Source organism: Apodemus sylvaticus, chromosome 16, assembly GCF_947179515.1.
Source record: "Apodemus sylvaticus chromosome 16, mApoSyl1.1, whole genome shotgun sequence".
NCBI classification, from domain to species: Eukaryota; Metazoa; Chordata; class Mammalia; order Rodentia; family Muridae; genus Apodemus; species Apodemus sylvaticus.
In genome coordinates, this window is record NC_067487.1 from 34,880,570 (window position 1) to 34,906,232 (window position 25,663).

A 25,663-nucleotide genomic window follows, 5' to 3' on the forward strand; every position below is an offset into this window, starting at 1 on the left:
TAGATGTTTACTCCAGGAGGAAATGTAGGATATCAAATCCACAGACTGAGAGACTCTGGTTCTATGGGTGTCACTGTTGAATTCTCGCCATTCTTTCTGGTCTCCTGGTATCTCACCCTCTTCCCAAGGAACATGCTCCACTGGCCGCCCCCTCTCACTACTAATCTGAAAGTGCCTGGCCCTGAGCTTCTCAGCCTCCAAGTGGGTGGACTCACACTCTAGCAGGCTCCATTATCAGACATATCTCAGAGATGGGATGTGGTGGTGGTGGCTGGAGCATCGACGCCAGGCATCTCAGCCTGCAAACAGCAGCATCTGCTGCTTGGAGATAGCATCTCTGAGGCGCGTTGTGGGCACTGACCTCAACTTAGAGCTTCCCCCACGGATTTACTTACAAGGAAAACTTCCAGCTTCTAAAATTCTCTAGGTTTCTTTGAATAATATTACTCAATGATATTACTCAAGATATATTAAGAACTGTAAAATGATTCTTTTTGGCAATTATATCCATTATAATGAAATGAGAATGAAGTCTCATTTTTATCAAATCCCCTTTGGGATAAGGACGCTTGAAAGGCAGTCCATTTACCACCAAGAAAATGAAGAGCTGACACCAGTAGTCTACAACCTGTATTTTCTGCAAATCTAATTATGGGAAGCGGAAGTGACAGCTTCCACTTACAAGCAATTCCTAATGCACCATAACATTTTAAAAGCTTCTTAAGATTTTTGTTTATTTAATTATTTTTTAATTGGTGGGAAATGATCTTCTCAGTAGGGATAGAGGACTCTAAATTCTTCTTGAAGGGCAGAACTTGCTTAAAAAATATGCCTCTCTTTGTCTGTCTCTGTCTGTCTCTGTCTCTCCATCTCTCTGTCTGTCTCTCTGTCTCTGTCTCTCTGTCTCTCTCTGTCTCTCTCCCTGGAGCTAGATTTAGAGGTGGTTGTGAGTTCCCCAACTTGTGTGCTGAGAACCAAAGCTGCATCCTCTAGGATGCCGTCCTAGGCGCTGTTCAGCCGTCCTAGGCACTGAACCATTTAAGGATAGTGCTTTAAGCATAATTCATAAGAGAGGCCTGAGTGGAAAGTTCAGGAAGGACTGCAGGACATCATGAAATGAGCAAAGGTTGGTTTTGTCGGAAGTCTTTCACTACTGTGTAACTTTTTTTTTCCGATGTATTTTTATTTTATTCAATATATTTTTTATTTACATTTCAAATGATTTCCCCTTTTCTGGTCCCCCACTCCCCGAAAGTCCCATAAGCCCCCTTCCCTCCCCCTGTTCTCCCACCCATCCCTTCCCACTTCCCTGTTCTGGTTTTGCTGAATACTGTTTCACTGAGTCTTTCCAGAACCAGGGGCCACTCCTTCCTTCTTCTTGTACCTCATTTGATGTGTGGATTATGTTTTGGGTATTCCAGTTTTCCAGGCTAATATCCACTTATTAGTGAGTGCATACCATGATTGATCTTTTGAGACTGGGTTACCTCACTTAGTATGATGTTCTCCAGCTCCATCCATTTGCCTAAGAATTTCATGAATTCATTGTTTCTAATGGCTGAATAGTACTCCATTGTGTAGATATACCACATTTTTTGCATCCAATCTTCTGTTGAGGGACACCTGGGTTCTTTCCAGCTTCTGGCTATTATAAATAGGGCTGCTATGAACATAGTAGAACATGTATCCTTATTACATGCTGGGGAATCCTCTGGGTATATGCCCAGGACTACTGTGTAACTTATAAGATCCCTCTAGGGAAAGTTACCAAAATTCTGCCTGGAAGCAGTTTGGTAAAACAGTCATGGTCACCACCCTCATCACCACCATCACCGTCATCATCCAATCAAATGGAGCACCTAACCAATGAGTTCCAGCACAAGTTAAAACTAAGAGCAGGAGGAGAGAGGCCTTTTATTAGAGGAGCAGGGATCCCAGCATGCCTTCCCTCAATCACCCTTTCAACAGCAGTGGTGAACTATGACTTAGCACTTTGTAGATACCTCTCGGTGTTTGTAGAGTGTTTTGCCAACAGCAATCAGAAGCTCTTGTCGACCATGTGAGATAGATTAGTATCATCCTCATGAATAAATACCCAGAGAGTGAAGACCACTAATATACCCCTCATGCAAACCATTTTCTATTTTTTCTTCTATCATATTGAAAATTCAAGATCTTTTCTTTTTCCTCCAAAACAAAATTTGCCTTGTTTTAACATCCCTCAAAAAATAAATGGTGCAGAGCTGCCTCCACCTTACAGATGAACTCCTGAGACTCACACACAGACACGCTGCACATAACATCAGTGGTGGCCAGTTCTGTTGTCCTGGAAGGCCCACTTCAACCAGGGATTCAGGGCTCAAAAGTAGCAGATCATAGAGCTGGAGGTAGCTAAGGGGATAAAGGACTCATTGTACAAGTGTGAGGACAGGCGTGCAGCACCCCAGCACCCACACAAAGACAGTGGGATAGCATTCCTCTCGTAATCTTAGTGTTTAAATGAAAACACAGAGGGTCCCTGGGACAAGATGCTTAGTTAGGCTAGCTGAGTTGGTAATCTGCGAGTTCACCCAGAGATCCTGCCTCGGTGAATAAGGTGGAGAAAAATCGAGGAAGACACCAATATCAAGCTCTGCCCTCCACAAGGCACATGCCTACTCATCCCAAGCACATACATGAACATGCCTACACACATGCCTACCCACACACCTGCCTAACTGAAAAAGGATCTGGCCAGGCAACAGGAACAAATAAATCCCTTTCCAAAGGAAAGAGGTCCCCAAGCATCAGTGCCACACATTATAATGAGCTTTGCAAAACCCATTCTAATCATGAATAATTCTGAGCTTATTTTATTAGTAGCAGACCCGTGGACCACCAATCCGCTCACACAAAAAAAATGGCATTGGGTACACATAAAAACAAGCAAAACTACAAGTTCCCCTGATGACTTTAGGAGAACCAGACTCCTTGAGAATAAATATGAGCTGATTGGCTTTTGAGAAGAGTAATTCAAAACTAGGCAATCACTTGAAGAAGCTTTGACCAAAACAGAATCAACTTAAACCCATTTACAAAGGTTTTCCTCATACAGGGTACTACTTCACAGAAAATGCAAAAATTAACTGTACAAGTATGTCCTTTTTATTCTCTGTAATTATGCTAGACTTTATGTTTTCTTTTTCATGAGAAAAATGTCAACAACTGTGTATTTTATTTGTAATTTAATTGAATCATTAGGTAAATGTTAGCAATTATAGCAAAATACGAATAATAAAAAAGAAAAAGTTGTCAGATCATAGTCTGACCTCCTTTTCTTCCTTGCTGCATGAATTTTTGACTATATCAAAGCAAAATAAATTGGAATTCATTGCACACTATTTTCTATTCATCTAACTGACAATTAAGCTAAGTGGAGAAAATGTGGCCTTGAAGTATATAGAATTATTCAGCACTAAACAAAAAGAGCTCAAGCTAACCAGTGTATCTTTAGTGACTAATTTGCAAATAATGGTTTATTACCTTGGAAAAACTGCTTTAGAAACCTTGTATTTGAACAGACACAGTTTTAAAAACTTGTCTTTCATTGCAAGCACATTTTAGTAACTGGTCAAATGTTTGCTTTCTTTAGTTATGTCTTATTGAAGTTTTCATCGGCAGAAAGCACCAGTTGGAGAAGCCAACCATGAGCTATGACAAAATTCTGCAAGCGAAACATTACCTAAAAGCTTACACTGCAGTGATTTCAGCTGCAAGGGCATCCAAAAACCCAATGCAGTACCTCCGTGGAAACCTGTACTTCCTATGAGCTCTTGTCCGACTTCACTTAAGAATGGAAGCCAGAGCCTTCGGTGTTTCCATTCTAAAGCAACCCTGTTCGTGGCTAAAAGAATCCAACTTTGAGCAGAGCAGTAGAACTTGAGATCCTTCTCTTTGCAGGAATTCCGAGAGCAGTGCCGTTCTGTCACCATGAAATTGTTTTTTTGGTTTTTTTTTTTTGGGGGGGGTTAGCCCCGCCTACTAGGCACCATTTGTGGAGACCCCGAAAGAGCTTGTGACTGGTACAAGCCCCAGGAGTGGCAACCAGTAGAAATCACAGACAGCCGCCCAGCCCTGCCTTTCTCCTCGCAGCATCCGGAGCTGCAACCTGGGTGCCAGCTGCTCACACCCTTAACCTTGCCTTCGTTCTTACTGAGTTCTGCAAACCAAGTTGGCTAGAAGTAAGTGTGAGTCACAGGCGAAGGTCTGTGTACTTCACACCATGGGTTGATGAAGACTCGCTGTGACATGAAGCAAGGGGAAAGGGCTGCTGGAAGTAAGGTACCACTATCACCATCTTGATATTCAGGGCTATTTACCCTGCACCAGCCTGGCAATAACAATGGCGACTAACAGTTGATTGGATACCATATTCCCATCTATTTAAATCTCAATACTTAACAACAGCACCTTCAACTAGACATGATTCCACGGTTCCCAGGTTATAAAAGGGAGGCAGGAAGAGTTTAAGTAACTCACTAGGATGGAAACCTCATTTCTCTGACCTCGGAGCCTATTCATTTAACCATATCTTAATTAAATGTACACTGTCAGCAAAGGTTCATTAGACAGCAGAGCCCGAGGCAGAGGTAATAATATTTAATTAGGAAGTGTAGCCCCGGGAAACAGCAGTGATGGGGTGGGAGAGGGACATGAAGAGGATGGGACAGAAAAACAAGATCGGACACACAGACGCAGCACCTTAGGGGCCTCTGCTGACGGCTCCTGAACGCTCAGTGCACAGCCTTCTCCATCAAGAAGTCACGTCAACTGCATCTTCTCTTGGGGGTATAAGAAGCAGCATTTATCCTCTGATTCCTGCCCTCTGATTCTCGGGGACTAACCCCACCACACATCTCCGAGTCGTCCTTAGGTGGATCCTAACCCCCTGGAGTCCACTGGTGGAGATGAGAGGTGTGTACTGGGGCAGAGGATAAAGGCATCTTATACTTGAAATGAGTGAGGTATAGCATGGAGAGAGAGGGAGAGAGGGAGTGGGAAGGGAAGAGAGGGAGGGAGAGAGGGGGAGAGGTGGGAGGGTCTGTATGAGGGATCTTACGAAAGTAGCTCATGTTTTGTCTTATATGTGAAGCTGAAGGACACCTGAGAGGAGGGGAGAAGAGGGACTACTACTAGGTCAGGATAAGGGGCAACTGGGAGGCATTAGGAGGGGAATGAGAAGGATCGGGGAGGAGGGAAAGAGGGTGGATACAGTCCAAATATGACATATACACATGAAAATGTCACAGAGAAGTTCATTACTTTGCATAATTAATACACATTAATATAATTTTTAAAGCTGGGGGAGATGCAAATTTGAGAAGAAAAGCTAGGCTTAAGTCCCAGATAAGAACAGTGCTTGAACCACAGAGCCGCTCAGTTGGATTTCACTGAGCAAACAGTCTTTGTAGCTACTTCCAAATACGTGACTCTGGTGGGTCACAAGTGGCCTGCGACCTACTATTCTCCAGAGACAGGATGAGTAACTGCAGATACTGGAGGGTCATGGTTAAGATCAATGTGGTAATCACGCATGAGTAACTGAATACTTCTATGACACCTGTAAATTCAGTTAACTTCTCAGTACATATCTGTAGTTTTAAGAATACATCAGGGGCTGGAGAGATGGCTCAATGGGTAAGAGCACTGACTGCTCCTCCAGAGGGCCTGAGTTCAATTCCCAGCAACCACATGGAGGCTCACCACCATCTGTAATGGGTTCTGATGCCTTCTTCTGGTGTGTCTGAAGACAGCGACAGTGTACTCATATACATAAAATAAATAAATCTTTAAAAAAACAAAAGAAGAATAGATGTCGGGGCTTCAGGGCTAGTAAAATGATTTCGTGGGTAAAGGCTTTTGCTGTCATGCTTGATGACCTAAGATTTGAACCTACTGTAATACTGAACCTTCTTCACTGTAGAAGCAGAGAACCCACTCCCACAAGTTGTTTTCTGACCTATACACACACCTCATGCATCCACACACATATTCACATACATTCACCATACACACACAATTATACACACATTCACACACACACACCATACATACACACACAGTCCCTCACACATTCACACACATACCATACATATATACACTCACACACACAGTCACACACAATTATACACACACATACCATACATACACACACACACTCACACATTCACACACACTATACTTACACACACACATTTGCACCATATCATACATACACTCAAACACACATATTCACACATACATACACCACGTACCACACACACACACCCACATACCATACACACATTCACACATATATGCACACAAACACACACATATACATACATGCTCATAGATACCACACATACATTCACACACACATACACACACTCATATAACATACCATACACACTTTACACACACACACACACAGAGTGACATGCACATGCTCCCTCCCCCAGATAAATGTAATTTAATTAAAAAAAATAAACCAAAAGAGGTTCTCCTACTAACATAGTCTGTCATGATACTGGATTTCCAAATGGAGCAAAAAGTCATAAACCACATGAAACCACAGAGCAATGAAGCTTGGAAACTACTGATAACCCTGGGAAATCATCCCACATCTTCCATAGGGCTTAGAGTAACACAGGGTCGGTTATATTCACACTAAAACCAAACCATCGCATGGAGTGATAACGTGTATACCATGACCTAACAATATTTATCTACGAGGGCAACTCAGAAGTGCTCAGTGTTCTAACCATGTCCTGAACACAGACAGACTCATGCTGCTGCTCCTTTCATATTCATACGGTTGGTTACTGGTTAATTGTCAGTCTCCTCAGCCCATACGTGTGATACCTGGGGCAGGTGGGATGGATTCATAGGCCTTTGGATCACTACAACAGCATTGCATGCACCCTAACACACAGTAGGTGCTCAAGAATTATGTCAAAGGAAATGGGAGGTGTGGTGAGCAGAGGTCTGAAACACCAAGAATGGAGAGGGTAAGTGGACCAGGAGGTGGGGAGGGAGCGGTTTCCGGCAGAACTGAGCGCCAGCTGAGGTTATCAGTTGCAAAGTTGTTGGGGAGCCACTGTGTGACTTTCTGGCCACTGTGTGACTTTCTCTGCTAGCACCTAGCTTGGGAAGAAGACGGAATTCTAAACCAAGTGTTGTAGATATTGGTGGTTTCAAAAGATCAGTATATTGAAATTTAATAGAAAATTAAGCTGTATTTCCTTTTTTTCTGAGACTCTAGGTTATTAATGATAGATTAGAAATATTTGCAGACATTGATGTTTATTGAGGGCCTGTTTCAAAAATTAAAAAATAAGTTGTCTCAGCTACTTTTCTGGTGCTGTGATAAAACACCACAATTAAGGCAACGTATAAAAGAGTTTAACTTATATGACTATTTCTGTATGCTTGGTGCAGGGAGTGGCACTATTACAAGGTGTGGCCCTGTTGAAGTGGGAGTGGCCTTGTTGGAGTAGGTATGTTACCGTGGGTGTGGGCTAAAAAACCCTCTTTCTATCTGCCTAAAACCCAGTATTCTGCTAGCAGCCTTCAGATGAAGATGTAGAACTCTCAGCTCCCCTTGCACCATGCCTGCCTGGATGCTGCCATGCTCCTACCTTAACAATAATGGGGACTGAACCTCAGAACCTGTAAGCTAGCCCCAATTAAATGTTGTCCTTTGTAAGACTTGCATTGGCCATAGTGTCTGTTCACAACAGTAAAACCCTAACTAAGACAACTTGGCTTAGGGTTTCAAAGGATTAGAATCCACTCTGATGGAGCAATGAACATCTTGATCCACAATGCAAGGCAGAAAGAACATTGGGAATAGCAAGTCTTTTGAAATCTCCAAGCCCATCCCAGTGACACACCTTCTCCAGCAAGGCCACACCTCCTAATCCTTTCCAAACAGTTCCACCAACTGGAGACTAAGTACTCAGACATACGGGCCTTTCGGGGGCCTATGGGGGGGGTCATTCTTATTTAAACCACCACATAAGTAAGTAAATAAACATTTGCAGATTCAAATCAGAGAGTTAAATTCATATCCAGGAGCTGTCAAAAGATGGACAAAATCTATTCCAGTAGCCCTAAGCCCACTGCCCACCTCTAGGCCACAAAAGTAAAGATGCTTCCTCTCCAAAAAATAAATGGTTCCTAAAAAGAAAATTGTCATTCTTGGAGGTTGGGTGGAAATGTCATTTCATATCACTTTTCTAGAAGAGAAAGGAGATTGACAGTCACCACCTTCAAGCAGAATGAGGAACTCTCATGAGGGCTATAATTGGCAGAATCCTAAAATGGCCCTTCCAGGGACCCATACCCTTTCCTCCAAGAATCTTCTTCTTTGAGTAGATGAAATATACAGCTATGATGTAACCATGATGTATTGTATGACAAGAAGTATTCTTGTAAGTATGATTAAAGTCTCCAATCAGTGATATATTTAAAAGGGAAGATAAGTAGATCTCACCCAGTCAAATAAACACTTCAAACCATGTCTGACCTATGGGATACACTCTTGTTGCTCTAGGAGAAAATACACAGCCATGTTGTGGACTGTCTAAGAGGATTACACAGCAAGGGATGGTGGGTGACCTCTGAAAGTTGAAAACGGTTCCCATCTGGGGGCCAACAAGGAAGTGGGGGCGTTGGATGGGAACTTCAGTCATACAGTTGAAAGGAAATGAATTTTGCCAATAAGAAATGGTCATGAAGGAGGAGGACCCCAAATCTTGGAATTTCAGCCTGAAACCTTTATCAGCGGTTTCAAGAACTCCACTCAGAACCCTTGACCCATAAAACTGCAAATGAAGGTTTGAGGCGCTAAGATTACAGCAATTAGTTGCTGGGCAATAGGATGAAGATGGAGCCCTAGTGAGTGAGATGTGGTGAGAAACCCAGGAGGCACACAGTCCTTTCCATTAGGAGTGAAGAATGGCAAAGGTCAGTGCCTGATTCCGGTTCTGAGGAATCTGACAGTAACTGTTGTCTCAAACCATTATCTGCCACGGCATGGGGACAAGAGAAGCTGGCGGGGTTTATTTAGGGTCAGGTTGTCCTGCAGAGGAAGCTGGGAATGAGATTTTTTCAATGGACTCCACCCAGAAGAACTGCTTGCTGCGGTTAGGATTGGCAGTGTCCATCAGAAGCAAGAAGAGGTCAGCAGGAAGGGGTTCTAATGAGGGTCTGCTGAGCAGTGGAAGTCTCTCTGAGAACCCCGGAGAGTTCTATATAAAGAAACAAGCATTGAGAGACATATGCCTTGGATAGTCAACCCTGACGGCAAGCTGATACATGCACTGGCCATTTAATAATTGCCCATCCCTAGGCACATTGGAAACATTCAGGCACTTTTGGTCATTAAAGTCTGGGTGGGTGTTGGGGACTGCCACTGAAATGTAGTGGGTAAAAGTTGAGGATACTATTAAATATCCTATAATGCAAGTCTGCATCCCAGCATTTGGATAGTGCTGAGATATCTGTAGTCATTCATCAGCTTGCTTCAGGTGAGGCAGAGGCAGCAGAGAGAGTTGGGGAGGAGGCAGAGGATAAGAAAGGACCACGCTGTTTTCTGAACCACAGTCTATCATCAGCTCAGCGTGAGCAGCCGGAATGGCGCATGCAAATAGTCAGCTTTTTAAGACCCTACAACGAAACATCTCTGCTAACCACATACAACTAGGAAAGCAATGGGAAGCTATGCTATCAGAGGGCAGAGTAGGGCTTACAATGGAGTGCTTGAGTCTGCTGGAATAGAAAAACAATCAAGAGCTCTTCCTGCCCTATTCATCTGGTTTCACACCTCTGTTGCAACAGTTACCAGCACAGAAAGAATAGTTGAAAGATACCACACTCAGAGGAGTTAGTTGTTACAACTGGGCAGATGGTTCAGTGAGAAATCAGGAAAATTTCTTCTGTCTCAGATTAAGGTCCTTGTGCAGAGCCTGAGGCAAGACTCTTGTCTGTGCAGGACAGTCAATGAGGGAACCAGATGAGGCAAAACACCTTTAAATTCATTTCTCACAGCTGCTATAGACAGTTCCATAAACTGAATGGCTCGAAATAGGAAAATGTTCTCAGTTTCTTCTGCTAAGGTTGGAAGACTGAAATCAAAGGCATCTACATGTTGTTTCCTCCTGAGGGCACTGATGGAGAATCTGCCCACCCCTCTCTCCTGGCCTCTAGAATTAGCCAACAATCTTTGTGGTTCTATGATGCGTTGATGCGTCCCTCTAATTTCCACTGCCGTTATATGTGGCGCTTTCTCTGTGTCCCTCTATACCATACAAAGACACCTGTCATGCTGGAGTAGAGATGTACTCATCTCCACTACTAATTATATCTGCAAGAACCCTATTTCCCAGTTACATTACATATATCACATTCCAATTTCATAGCAACATATTTGGGGCAAGGGTGTCACTCAACTCATGACATCTTTCTTTTCTTTCTTTCTTTCTTTCTTTCTTTCTTTCTTTCTTTCTTTCTTTCTTTCTTTCTTTCTTTCTTTCTTTCTCTCAGAGACAGGGTTTCTCTGTATAGCCCTGGCTGTCCTGAACTCACTCTGTAGACCAGGCTGGCTTGGAACTCAGAAATCTGCCTGCCTCTGACTCCCAAGTGCTGGGATTACAGGCATGCACCACCACTGCCCAGCTCCATGACATCTCTTAAGCAGGGGAGATATTTGGCCAAGATAAGAGGTTAGTCTAGAACCCAAGCAGCATCACAGACTCATCCCCTATTAAGGGAAAGAATGAGCAGATTTCCATAGTCATTAAATGGACAGGCCATTGGATGTACCTTCCCAGGGGTCTAGCTTGGACCTCAGTGATACAGATGGCTGGACTCTGAGCCTAAGTTTCTGTCTCAGAAAACTACACCAGTGCCCAAGAATTTGCATTTACAGCAACTTCCTGGGTAGTTTGAATATCAAATGATCTGACAGAACTCATGTGCTTGGACTTGGTCCCCAGCTGGTGGAGCAGAGTTGAAAGTTTGTGGACCTAGGAGACAGAGCCTTTCTTAGTCGCTGGGGAAGACTCTAAAGTTTAACAACTAGTCTTGACGTCCTGTCTCCTCTCTGCTTCTTGATCATGGATGCTTTAAGATAAGCCACTTCAGGCTCCTGCAGGCTATCATCCCTTCCTTGTTGGGGTAGTTTGAATGAAAACAGCCCCCTGGGCTCATAAGGGCTGGTACTACCGGAAGGTGCGACCTTGTTGGAGTAAGAGTGGCTTTATTGGAGGAAGTGCGTCACAGAGGGGCAGGGCTTTGAGTTGTTAAGTTTTCAAGCTAAGTCTAGAGTAACATTTCTCCGGCCTACGGATCCAGGTGTAGAACCCTCAGCTCCTTCCTGTATGCCACCATGTCCTGCCATGATGACAATGGACTAAACTTCTCTACTGTAAGCCAGCCCCCAATTAAATGTTGTCCTTTGTAAGAGTTGTCTTGGTCATGGTGTCTCTTCACATCAATAGAACCCTAAGACATGTACCATGATGAACTGTATTTATAACTACAAGCTAAAATAAACTTGTCCTCCCTTAAGTTGTGTCTTGTCACATATTCGGTGAGAGCAGTAAGAAAAGTCCAGCGGGTACCCTGCAGCTGGCTTAGGGAACAGGATGCAGTGAAAATCTCAGACGGGCATAGTGGTGTCAGAGACCAACATAGAACAGTCTGGAGGTTGGGATGTGAAAGGAATCTGGACATGGCAGCACTACACAGTAACTATACAACTCTTCTTTATAAACCCAAGGAACAGAGAGGCAATGAGTTCTTTAGGAGAAAGCCAGAGTTTTGCTGCTGCAATGAAGGGAGAAAAACACTAAGAAAAAAGGCTGTGGAAAGAGAAACAGTAATAACTAGGTTGTCTGGATAAAAATGGGCGTCCTTTTTTTTTTCAACCACCAGTGAGACAGGTGGCCCATACAGGAGTGACGAGGGTGATTTGAAAGCTTCAGAGTCATTCTGGAGCCCCTCAGCTCACCTCACAACCAAACTGGGTACTAATGTCCACGCACTCTTTTTTAAAAACCCCTATGCAGTCACTGTGTGGTTGTCAACTGCACTGCAGTGGCACCGCCATTAAGGTGTCTGAACAAGGGTACCCAGTACACTGCAGTCTGGTTCTGAAATGTGTGAAGATACAACTTGACGGCATCTTTAGCCATGGCTAGAGTTCAACTCTCTGGCTCTTCCAGTCAGAGTGTTATCGGAGATTGTATAAAATTGCAGCAATTTTACCGAGCCTAAGAAATGTCCTATAGTTAGAGAAATTATCTCAGCTGCATTGCACGAAAGACAAATAGGTAGTTCAAAGAAAAGGAATAAAAAAAAAAATAGAGGAAAGGGGGATGCAGACGAGGATTAGCCTAGGTTCCGCACGGGTTGCCGGAAGCAAAATCCAGAAATAAAAGTATGTGTTAAAGAGCATCAGCTGATGGTGATCGTTGATGTTTAGAGACTAGAAGAACACCTTCAGGCTAAGGGCAAAGACAAAGAAGATTTACTGAGAGCCAATTGGAAAGTACAGTCTGTGTGGAGCAGAAGGAAGCTTCCTATCAGAAAGCATGCCCAGGAGGGATCCACAGATTTGAGACCCACATTTATAACTTCATTTTTACCTAAATATGAGATGAGATGCTGGGGTTGATATATATGAATGTATGTGCATACATATATACATGCATACATATATACACATGCATGTGTACATGTATGTATATGGATATACATGTATATTTAAACTTCACACTAGGGGATAAGTACATATGTAAATGCGTATATAAGTATGTATGTGTATACATATGTATATGATGTACATGTATATGTATATATGATATACATGTATATGTACATGCATGTGTGTATATATATATGATGTACATGTATATGTATTTGTATGTGTATATAATGTGTGTATGTGTATATGAGGTATATGAATATGTATGAATATGATGTACATGTATATGTATGTGTATATGATAAAGACATATATGTATATGTATATGTATATGATATATGTGCATGTGTATATGATGCATGTAAATATGTATAGGTGTATGTATATGCTTATATATATGCATATGATGTACATGCATATGTATGTATATAAGTATGTGTGCATATCACTTTTTTTTTCACCTTAGACAGGACATCATTTAAATGAAGGCTAGCTAAGAACTTGATATGTAGCAGAGTATGATCTTGAATTTCCAATCTCCTGTCTCCACCTCTGTAATATTGGGATTATTAGTGTGTACTGCCTGATTTTACACAGTGTGCAATTTCTGCTTCATGTCTCAAGTAGCCCATGCCAGCCTCCAGCTCACTATGTAGCTGAGAATGACCTTGAACTCTTGGTCCTCCTGCTTCTCCCACTACCCCTAGTTCTGTGGTGCATTCATTGTGATTGTCTAACCTAATTTCTCTATATTATCCATATATTATTTTTGCATTACACTCTGATATCTAAGATGATATTTCATTGTATTTTTTGTTTGTTTGTTTCCTGATGCTAATAGAATAGATTAACACAAACTTGATGGCTTGAAACCCATAGGTCATTCATTTTTTCACAGTTCTTAGATTATAGTTTCCCAAAACAGTTTCACTGGAAGAAAGAAAGGCGGCAGTGGGAATGTAGTCTCTCCAGAAACTGTTACCAACTCTTCTAGCTTCAGGCAGCTCCCAACATTTCTTGGCTTGTGGTGGTGGCACCACTCCAATTTCTGAATTCATGGCAACATTGTCTTCTCTCTTTTCTAGGTCAAGTCCTCTTCTAAGAACACTTGTGACTGAGGACATGACCTGAGCAGATGACCTCACCACCTCAAGAGCCTTACCTTAACCTCTGAGACGTTCCTTCTCCTTAGTAAGGTTCTGGAATTAGAATAGAAACAGATTTGATGACATTATTTGGTCTATCAACATATGTATTAAAACTGAGAGGAATAAAAAGGAGAAAAAAGAGGAAGAGGAGGAGGAGACAGTGTGTGTGTGTGTGTGTGTGTGTGTGAGAGAGAGAGAGAGAGAGAGAGAGAGAGAGAGAGAGAGAGAGAGAGAGAATACATGAGGGCAAATTTTGATTTGCTTTGGATACATCAAGTCATCTGGGCTATGCTCCTACAAACAGCCTGAGGTCCACAGACAAGCAATTCTTCGCTTCTCCATGAGCTTCTAGAATCTGCTTTGAACACACCAGGTGGATCTCCAATTACAATACTTCCCAGGCTTTAGCTTAACAAAGAGAGTTCCAGTTCCCTGTCCCCTCCATGTGTTGTTTTCAGTAAACACACACTTGGTCTTGTGTGAATAAAGACAGTTTCTCCAGCCCTGCTTCAGGATCCTTATATCCCGTCCCACTTGTCTGAGACTACCACCTCACCCCACCCTACCACCCCCACCCCACCCTACCACCCCCACCCCACCCTTGCTAGTCTTTCAAAGACTTTAGGGAACTCAGCTTTTGCTAAGATATGGAATTTCTGAATTTTCTAATAGAATGAAGCCAGCCAATCCAAACTGGTTTTCCTGGTGATGCAGAAGAAAGAGACCACCCTTCCTCAGAAGAGACAAAATGTGTCTCCAGAGACTGTCAAATTGTCTCAGAAGAAAGAGGGAAATTTAGAAAACAAACCCCTATGAAAATAATAATCAGCTCCTTTTTGTTTGTTTGTTTGCTTGCTTGTTTGCTTCTAAATGAACAGAACTGGATATTTAAAGGTCAGAGACGATGAGTGGTACTGCATTTGGAAGAAGTTATCCAGGATACATGCACAGAAAAGACCAGAGAGGGCTAAGATAACTAGACTAACACAAATAGTTCTATAAGTTGTGGAAAGTACAACTCCTAGAATCATCAGCATAAATAATAACAAAAAGGTTTATAGGCCTTTGAGACAGGGTCTCCTGTAGCATAGGCTACCTTTAACCTGCTGTGTAGCTCACCTTGAATTCCTGATCCTACCTTTGATGTTGCGAAATTTCTGGTGAGTACTTGTGGACCATGTGGATGTATTGCTTTAGATGCAAGCAGATGAAGATCGAATACTTGTGGATAAAAGATAAAAAGACAGCTGGAGACAGGCTGCCCAAGTCTTTCCCAAGAAGCCTAGCACAACAAAGGTAATAACTAGCCCAGGGAAGAAGTTGGAAAAATCTCTGAGTCCAAGCGGAGTGCGAACGAGGCTGAGAAACGGAAGTGATGGGCTGTGCTTTTAGCTCTCCCGCCGTCAAGTCCTGTTGCCTCTGAGTGTAGGTTGCTTCACATAATGTAGGACGACTCTTCCAGTAAGTTCAAGCTTCATTGTGTGGTTCATGGAGGAAAATTCCAGAAGCACCCAATTTCAAATGATGGTGGAGAACTATTTATTTCAAATCTTCTACCCTTGCTGTCTCAGAAATAGAAACCTCCTGGGGAACAATGGTGGCACATTTTAGGTAACATCTCACCCCCCTTTGCAAAGAATGGATGACTTAAATTAGATCAAAATGATTCTTCATTTGACATCTATAAGTCACTCCTTATTGAAAGAAGAAGCAAGCATCTATTCCTAACCATTGAGTTATCACATGTTATGTAACAAGCCGCACGAGGAATCAAAGCGATACCTTTCTGGTTTCCCATGATTCTGTGCACTGAGAAGAAGTCCTTTCACTGTAGCCGATATCATCCAGAGGACTAGGAGAGCTGGAAGATTCACATCGTTCAGCGGCTGGCATTACAATAAGATGTGGGCTACCAGTTAGGGAATTTAGTTCTCTGTGTGGTCCTCCATACACAACTGTAGGGTCGCAAACAAAATCAGTAGCTGCACACTGCTCTTTTTGCCCCATAAAATATATTTTGATCATGGTTTCCCCTCCCTCCATTACCTCAATATTCTCTCCACCTCCCTACCTTATGATTTCTCTCTCCTTCCCTCTTCTCTCTCCCAAAAAGTAAGAAAGAACAACAAAAAGAATCACCCCAATAAAATCATAAAACCAAAAATCAACACAAATATGCAAAAAAAGCCCCAATAAGACAAAAAAAAAGTTAAAACAAAGCAAAACAAAAATGCCACAAAAATACCATTGAGTTTGTTCTTACTGATCATCTCCTGAGCACAGGCCCTGCCCCGGGGTGTGGTTGATATAGCCAGTGAGACTCCATTGGAGAACTGATTTCCCCTCTGCCAGCCAATATCGGAAACTGCACATCTAAGACCCAGCCCTGTGGTTTCCCTGTGGCCTCCATCACCGTTCTTACGTTCTTACCCAAACAAGAGCCGGGGGAAGCTCAGATTCCAGAGAGCTGGGGGAAAATCCTCATTCCTTGATGGGAAAATTCCAAGGCTGATGACATGCTGACACTGGAAACCCCCGGGGGAGAGGGAGCCTGGGCTGCAGAATGCCAAACTCTTCTTAAGCCTACAGCAGCTATTTTCCTCCAAACTTTCTAGTAGTTAAGAATGCCAAACACCTTCATGGCTAAAGATACGAGTAGACACAGGCTTCATCGCTGATCGCTGACAAGCCTATGTAACCTAAATGATAACGCTTAGTACTTGCACCAAAGAGAGGCCACCTTAAGATGACTCACTTCGTAGGCTAGAACGTGATGAACGTTTTATTGTAAGTATTTATTGTAGCATTTATTTGTGTATATATACACACATATTCTATTCATGTGTGCATGGGTACCTCTCTTCTCTCTCTCTCTCTCTCTCTCTCTCTCTCTCTCTCTCTCTCTCTCTCTGTGTGTGTGTGTGTGTGTGTGTGTGTGTGTGTGTGTGTGTGTGTACACTCCAGCCCATACACAGATGCCTGTGTAGGCCAGAGAACAACTTCACATGTTGTTCCTCAGGAGCTGTCCACTTTCTTTTTTGACACGAGGTCTTCCTCTGGGACCTGGGACTAATGGCTAGGCTAGCCAGTGAGCCTCAGGAAGGCTCCTGTCCCTGCTCCCCCAGCCCTGGAACTACAGACACATGCTTCCATGCTCAGCTTCTTAGATGGATGTCTGGAATCAAACGCATACTTGCACAGCAAGCATTTAATTGACTGAGCTATCTCCCTGGGTTGGGGGAAGAGGGAAGAGGGAGGGAGAGAGAGGGAGAGAAAGAAAGAGAACATTTTCTGAACAAATATGAAGGAATGCAGGAATCATCTAGGGACTTTCAGATGTTGCCAAATTCTCCGGGGGATAGCTTACAACGTCATCATAATCTCCAGCCAATATAAACTGGATTTTTTTTCTTATTTTACTTTATTTTTTAACTTCTCATATAATATATTTTGGTCATATTCTTCCCCGTTCCTCCAACTCCTCCCAAATCCAAGTTAGATAATGGTTTTAATTGAACTGACAGACAGGAGATCTACAGATGCGAGGTTCCCCCACACAGACTGATTTTATCTAAGCAAGTTATCTGTTTTACTGTCGATCCACCACGAGATAAGGAGACTATACCAGAATCTAAAACAGCACATTGTTTTCTTCATCTAGAAATCTACACACACACACACACACACACACACACACAGAGAGAGAGAGAGAGAGAGAGAGACAGAGACAGAGACAGAGACAGAGAGACAGAGAGACAGAGACAGACAGACTAAGAAAGTTTAAAAAGTAAGCTGAACTACACTAACCAGTCAGAACAGAAACGGTTGATTTACATACAAGAACAAAGTTTCTTATCTAATCTTTGATAACTGATAACAGTCCACAAATCTGTAGCTAGCCCTCAGGCTACGTAGGCTAACAGGTTACAGAGGCTAGACAACAGATTACAGAGGCCTTCGGATTTCTGGATTCCACTCCTGGTTCAGGAAGTGCTTCCTTCATACCTAATTGTGCTGGCTACTAAGTTTTGACTCCTTTGAGACTGTGAACAATACTGATTCAGTGTATTTGAAGGTCTGATTGTTTATGCTTTCAAAGGTGAGTATCTGTCTTTTAACTATTAAATTGATTTAAAATTTGCTCCCAAGTGAGAAAATCTCTCTAACAAAAAAGATGATTCCAAGTAAAGACATGTTCTGACCCCCACTATCTGCAATTAGGTTGTTCAAATAGACCCGATAATTCTCAGTTCTTTTTCAAGATATCAAGTAATAATAATTATTAAGTATTTAGGGTATTTTTAGGAAATGCATTCCATTAGGAATAGAAAATTGAAGAGAAGAAGGAGAAAGAAGCTTTAGTTTACTATGGCTACTGTAACAAAGACAATTTAAAGAGGTGGAAATGCATTTTCTTACAACTCTGAAAACTAGATCAAGGACAATTTTTTTCCTTAAACATTGTAGTGTCAGATTTTTTAATCTCCCTTGGATGAATTAAAGACAAATCCTTGATTTTGTTGATGATACATCATATTAATTAAATGAAAATGATTTTTTAAAAAGTCTATTTGTAGTATTATTACCATAGTCTTTAAAAGTTTGAGAAAATGCTGCATTTGGAGAACAGTTGGAGAAACGTTTCATTAGTAAAATCTCTTTTCATATTTTCACGTTTGAAACCATAGCTCCAGAGACATATCCACATATAGCATCTTTCAACCTTCTAAAGCGTAAACCCAGTCACTTTTAGGATATTCAAAGCTGTACATTTATTAGCATCAGCCAACTCTAGAATATGTCCAACCCCTAAAAGAATCCCCACAGCCGGAGCTGGAGAGATGGCTCAGGGGTTAAGAGCACTGACTGTTCTTCCAGAGGTCCTGAGTTCAATTCCCAGCAACCACATGGTGACTCACAACCATCTGTAATAAGATCCGATGCCCTCTTCTGGTGTGTTTGAAGACAAACTACAGTGTACTCATATATAAATAAAATAAAATAAAAAATCCTTTAAAAAAAAAGAATCCCCATGGCCCTGGGTACCACTCCCCAGCCCTGCCACCAACCTTCACAGCTGTGAATCTACTTTCTTTCTCTGGATTTTCCTGTTCTGGACATCTCACATAAATAAAGCCATATTTGTGTGATACATAGAGATCCTTTCACTTATTACCATTTCAAATTTCATCTGTGTTGCCAAAGGCATCAGAATCGTCCCTGATAACCAAAACCATTCTGATAACTAGGTAATGTTTTGTTGAATGATTCTTGCTTTGATTTTAAGCAAGTATCTTCATTACTTTCACAGTTTATATTATTAGTATTTCTCTAGTTCCTATAGAGGCAGAGAAAATCATCTTGAAATTCTCCTTCAAAGCTTTGTGGAGTCTACAAGATTTGGTTGTGCTACTTACAAAATGAAATTCTTTTCCCTATATTCTGTAGGGTCCTAGCTTTCTTAGTAGTTGGGTGGTAAATGTCCTCAAAGACCCATTTGGGAAAGGTTTGGTTGCTAGCCTGGAGTAAGTATTGGGAAATAATGGAACCTTTAAGCAATGGGGCATGGTGTAAGAAAGCTAGTTTACAGACTGGCTGTGCTCCCTGTGAGCCATGGTGGCTCATAGTTAGTTAAAAACAAACCATCTTTTTATCTTTTAGGCAAGAGCTGTGTTTTACATTGGCACTTTGAAAGGAATATTAGGACTTCAGTCCCCTCTTCTCTTTTTTTCCCCAGCATCTCCAAAGTGAGCAGGATGCTCTGCGATGTGCTCCCCCTGTGCTGCACTGTGCTCCCCCTGTGCTGCACTGTGCTCCCCCTGTGCTGCACTGTGCTCCCCCTGTGCTGCACTGTGCTCCCCCTGTGCTGCACTGTGCTCCCCCTGTGCTGCACTGTGCTCTCCCTGTGCTGCACTGTGCTCCTCCTGTGCTGCACTGTGCTCCCCCTGTGCTGCACTGTGCTCCCCCTGTGCTGCACTGTGCTCCTCCTGTGCTGCACTGTGCTCCTCCTGTGCTACACTGTGCTCCCCCTGTGCTGCACTGTGCTCCTCCTGTGCTGCACTGTACTCCCCTGTGCTGCACTGTGCTCCCCCTGTGCTGCACTGTGCTTCTCCTGTGCTACACTGTGCTCCTCCTGTGCTGCACTGTGCTCCCCTGTGCTGCACTGTGTTCCCCCTGTGCTGCACTGTGCTCTTCCTGTGCTGCACTGTGCTCCTCCTGTGCTGCACTGTGCTCCCCTGTGCTGCACTGTGCTCCCCCTGTGCTGCACTGTGCTCTTCCTGTGCTGCACTGTGCTCTCCCTGTGCTGCACTGTGCTCCTCCTGTGCTGTACTGTGCTCCCCCTGTGCTGCACTGTGCTCCCCCTGTGCTGCACTGTGCTCCTCCTGTGCTGCACTGTGCTCCTCCTGTGCTACACTGTGCTCCTCCTGTGCTGCACTGTACTCCCCTGTGCTGCACTGTGCTCCCCCTGTGCTGCACTGTGCTTCTCCTGTGCTACACTGTGCTCCTCCTGTGCTGCACTGTGCTCCCCTGTACTGCACTGTGTTCCCCCTGTGCTGCACTGTGCTCTTCCTGTGCTGCACTGTGCTCCTCCTGTGCTGCACTGTGCTCCCCTGTGCTGCACTGTGCTCCCCCTGTGCTGCACTGTGCTCCCCCTGTGCTGCACTGTGCTCCCCCTGTGCTGCACTGTGCTTCTCCTGTGCTGCACTGTGCTCCTCCTGTGCTGCACTGTGCTCCCCTGTGCTGCACTGTGCTCCCCCTGTGCTGCACTGTGCTCTCCCTGTGCTGCACTGTGCTCCCCCTGTGCTGCACTGTGCTCCTCCTGTGCTGCACTGTGCTCTCCCTGTGCTGCACTGTATTCCCCCTGTACTGCACTGTGCTGCACTGTCTCCCCCTGTGCTGCACTGTGCTCCCCCTGTGCTGCATTGTGCTCCCCCTGTGCTGCAGTGTGCTCACCCTATGCTGCATTGTGCTCCCCCTGTGCTGCACTGTGCTATTGCAGACTAAGGTGACAGGCAGGGGTCAAGTGGCCATGGGCTTAAACTCTGGAAATCATGAGTTGGAATAAATCTTTGCTTCTTTAATTCTGTCTTAGTTAGGGTTTTACTGCTGTGAACAGACACCATGACCAAGGTAACTCTTATAAGGACAACGTTTAATTGGGGCTGGCTTACAGGTTCAGAGGTTCGGTTCATTATCATCAAGGCAGGAGCATGGCAGCATCCAGGCAAACATATGGCTGGAGAAGCTGAAAGTTCTGTTTCTATCTGAAGGCTGCTAGGAAAAGACTGGCTTCCAGGCAGCTAGGATGAGGGTCTCAAAGCCCACACCCACAATGACACACCTACTCCAACAAGGCCACACCTACTCCAACAAGGCCACACCTACTCCAACAAGGCCACACCTACTCCAACAAGGCCACACCTACTCCAACAAGGCCACACCTACTCCAACAAGGTTATATCTAATAGTACCACTCCCTAGGCCAAGCATATTCAAACCATCACAAATTCTTTCTCTCAAATGGTTTGTCCCAGTGACAGAATGCTAGCCAAGTCTCCACTGAGTCCCAGGAATATTTCCTTTAATAAAAGGACAATGTGCATACACATGCTTCAATTTTGTATCTAAACTGAACATATTTTCTTGTCAAAAGTAGAAGTCTGAAATGCTCTTTTGTTTTTCAATCCTTTTCAAAGGAATCAAAATTCATACACAAATAAGACTGCAAACAATAAGGGCTGGTGACAAACAGAAAAGCCAGAGTGGCTGTGGAAATATCCAGTTCTTCTAAAAATTACACTTGGGAGGATAAGTAGCGTTATCAACTTGTCATATTTCTGAAATGAAGAAAGAAGACAGTGTCTTCTTCAGTCCTTGGCTTTTTAATGAGGGAGGAACTTATTCATGCAAATACGCACACAGTTAATGTGCGTCACATGTATTCGTGAACACATCTGGCTCAAAAACAGAAGAACCCTGTTAGTCAGACCCACCTGCAGAGTCCCTTGTCTACACACATGAAAAAGACAAGCCACACCCATTGCGTTAAAAAACAAATATGGTTTTGCATCTGGTGGAGGCGAGCTTGGAAAGGCCTGACAGTTATCAGCCCATTGTGGGTTCTCACCCCAGAATGCCTCTTCATTCAATTCACAGAGGACTCTGGGTGTGGGAGTTGAGAATGTAGATGTCAGAGTTATTAATCTATCATTGTATATTTTATAGCTGAGGGGCGGGGAGAAGATGAGGAGCAGCTGGGTAAGAAGCACAGAACATCTGTGTGTATATTAATGAAACTAAAGGGCTTGATAGATCAGACAACAATGCCAACCGTAGTGGGATGCTTTTGTGAGACACACATGGAAGATAAATTCTGTGAAGTTTCTGGGCATCGGAACATTGGAATATGCTAGAATATCTCCCCCCAAGGATGCACACTTTGTCCTCCTTCCTAACAAAATAAGAGACAAAGCATAATACACTTCCTAAGATTTAGCAGAATTTTATTTATTATTTGATGCTTGCCAATTACCTACATAGCGAGGAGAAGGGTTGTTTCTTAGCTGTTCTTAGTAATGTAAGAGTATCAGACTGGGTAAAGTCTCAAATAGTGATGTCTGACCTGGGAAAAGAGACATTCAAAGAATCATAGATCAAGATCTTAGCATTTCATTGAGACTGTATTTGCCTTGAAAAGTGATTATTTTCCTTTGGGGAAATAACTTTTGGGTTACTATTGAGCCCCAGTAGAGCTTTACCGCTTAGCTGCTTTGGTTGTTCCTATAACAAATCACCATGGTTGTAGTAAGGGGGTGCATGACCACCCAAGAATATCAAATCCCCAAAAGTAAGCTGTGAATGTAAGTTATAAGGAGAAGTGGCCTTTGCAGATGGAACTAAGTTCAAGATCTCAACATGGGTTGGTTTTTCTGGGTTATTTAGGTGGTCCTTAAGTGAAAAACTTATGATAGATGGCAACTTCATAAAGCAGCAAAAGATGTATAAAGCAAACCAGATAAACCTGAAGATCAAGGTAGAGATTGTAGTGAGTCTGCCCCAAGCCCAGGGAATGGCAGCAAACAGCAGACGCTGGCAGAAGTGACGTAGAGAGTCTCCCAACCTTGTCTACAAATGTTGGTTTCTAGCCTGGTCACATAGCTTCAATTCTCTGGTCTCTAGAACAGTCATGCAGGAGACACATTTCCTCCCCTGAGTCTCTAAATCCCTGGCGATTTGTTATAGCAGCAACAGGAAACCGATGCAAAGATGTAACACGATGTGGAGTCTATTCCGGAAGTCTGAAGTCAGTATTCCTGGGCTAAAGCCAAAGTGTCGGAAGACCTAATTCCTTCGAGAAGCTCTGAGGTCAATTGGACCTTCTCAGGTTTTCAGTGACTATCCTCTGGACTCGTTCTTTTCCTTCAACACGTATGAGTCTAGTTTCTGTTCCAGTCTTTGCACCGATTACTTCCCTGGCTTAGCCTCTCCTGTGCTTACCAAGAATGTTGATGTTACATTGGGTCTGTCCAGAGATTCCAAGGTAGCTCTCCATCTTCATCTTAACTTCATCACCTGAGCTGTTGGGGATTTAGCTTAGTAGCTTAGTGGTAGAGTGCTTGCCTAACAAGTGCAAGGCCCTGGGTTTGGTCCTCAGCTCTGAGGGAAAAAGAAAAAGGAAGAAAGAAAGAAAGAAAGAAAGAAAGAAAGAAAGAAAGAAAGAAAGAAAGAAAGAAAGAAAGAAAGAAAGAAAGAAAGAAAGAAAGAAAGAAAGGAAGGAAGGAAGGAAGGAAGGAAGGAAGGAAGGAAGGAAGGAAGGAAGGAAGGAAGGAAGGAAGGAAGGAAGGAAAAAAGAAAAAGGAGGGAAGGAGAGAGGGAGGGAGGAAAGAAGGAAGGAAGGAAGGAAGGAAAGAAAGAAAGAAAGAAAGAAAGAAAGAAAGAAAGAAAGAAAGAAAGAAAGAAAGAAAGAAAGAAAGAAAGAAAGAAAATGTGCAAGGCCCTGGGTTTAAACCAAACTTCATCACCTGAGCAAAAAACATATAATGTGACATCTACAGGTTTAGGGATTCAGGATGGGTATATTTGAGAGTCATTCAGTCAAACATATACTCTTCAGACATTAGTCTTCAAATATCTACAAAACACCCACAGAGAGCTAATGTGCTACCCAAACACCATGAGGTTCTTTGCAGCTGAACTGTATCCTCAGAGAAAGTGATATCATTCAAGTCATTGTGAAGACACTGGAATTTTTCACTGGAATTCACATACACGTGGTTACAGTTTTAGCTGTCAACTTGACACATACCTGTAGTCACCTGAGAAGAAGAAACCTTGCCTGAAGAATTGTTTCAATCAGACTGGCCAAAGGCCAAGTCTGTGGGACATTTTCTTAACTGATGATAATTTGATGTAGACGGGCTCAGTCCCACTGTGGGCGTTACAATCCTTAGGCAGGTAGGTCCCGGCTTGATAACACAGATAGTTGAATGTGAGTCTGGTAGCACCCCATAAGCATCATTGTTCCAGAGTTAATTTTTATTGTTGTTGCTTTGTTTTTTTGTCTTTTTGTTTTTAAGACAGGGTCTCTCTGTTTAGCTCTGGCTGTCTTGGCTCAGTAGACCAGACTGGTCTTGAACTCAGAGATGAACCTGTTTCTGTCTCCAGAGTGCTAGGATTAAAGGCATGTATCACCAACACCTGGCTACTCCAGGGTTTGTACTTCAAGCTCCTGCCTCCAGGTTCCTGCCTAGAGTTCCTACTCTGGCTTTTCTGGATGATGATCTATGCCTGTAAATTGAAATAAACCTTTTCCTCTCCAAGTTGCTTTGGTCATGGTGTTTTTCACAGCAACAGAAACACACTGTCTGTGCTTTAGTCTCGAGACACTGATATATAGTTCTCACTCCCCAAATAGTCACCTGTCAGTGAAAGGTTTTCAAATCATTTTCCAGAACCTGTATATGCCTTCTATAGGTAGAGTGATCAATTCTACAGTGCTGTTTGTATGTGATATGAAGAATGATAAGGCAGATAAATTCAGTGAACAGAATTTTGAGCAATATATGGTCTTACCATCTTTGTTTGGAAATAGAAATGCCTAAAAGGCTATATGAACTTCAGTTCACAAGCAAGGCTAACAATCTGGCCATAGAGTCAAGAACTTGAAAGTAATAAGAAATGGAAAATTAGTAAAATTGGGTGTACCACCTGTATAATGGTCATACAGGTTATATTTTCCAGAATTGGCCACACCAACATACCCTTCACAATGTGACAATGACAATTGTCCTCCACCGAAGGGTCAGATTTTCATTTTTCTCCTTCAGCCTGGGCAAGTCCATAATTATGACATCAACAATGTTACATGAATTCTAAGCTATAAAAGGTAATATTCCTTCCCACTGTTACTCACAGACACCCACCTGTAGTGTCCTGTAACCAGACTACAAGGAAGCCAAGTAATACAAAAAAGACACACACAGATGGTCTGGCCTCAGACCCAGCTGAAGACCTGGTGTTTATCAGTATCAATCTCTGAGCATAAATGTACAAGCTTTCAGAATAGTTCACCCTTCAGCTTTGTTTACCCCGAATGGCAGTGGGAGTTTGATGACCCTGAGTGGCCTGCTTATGTCGAAGATTCAGGATCAAAATAAATGTAGTCTTAAACTACTGAATCTGGGGTTGTTATACAACACTAGAAAATAGATAACAAAAACTCTCAGTATTGTCTCAAAGGGTAAAGTTATTTATTTCCATTATTGGTACTAATCAGAAGTCAATA

General features: G+C 42.9%; 1 protein-coding gene across 1 annotated transcript; it reads left to right on the forward strand.

The window, feature by feature from the left end:
- Window positions 1-7,019: 7,019 nt before the first annotated feature.
- Window positions 7,020-20,944, forward strand: LOC127667126 (keratin-associated protein 10-4-like). Its single transcript, XM_052160135.1, has 2 exons — window positions 7,020-7,028; window positions 19,616-20,944. The coding sequence occupies exons 1-2, from the start codon at window positions 7,020-7,022 to the stop codon at window positions 20,942-20,944; spliced, it is 1,338 nt and encodes a 445-aa protein (XP_052016095.1).
- Window positions 20,945-25,663: the final 4,719 nt, after the last annotated feature.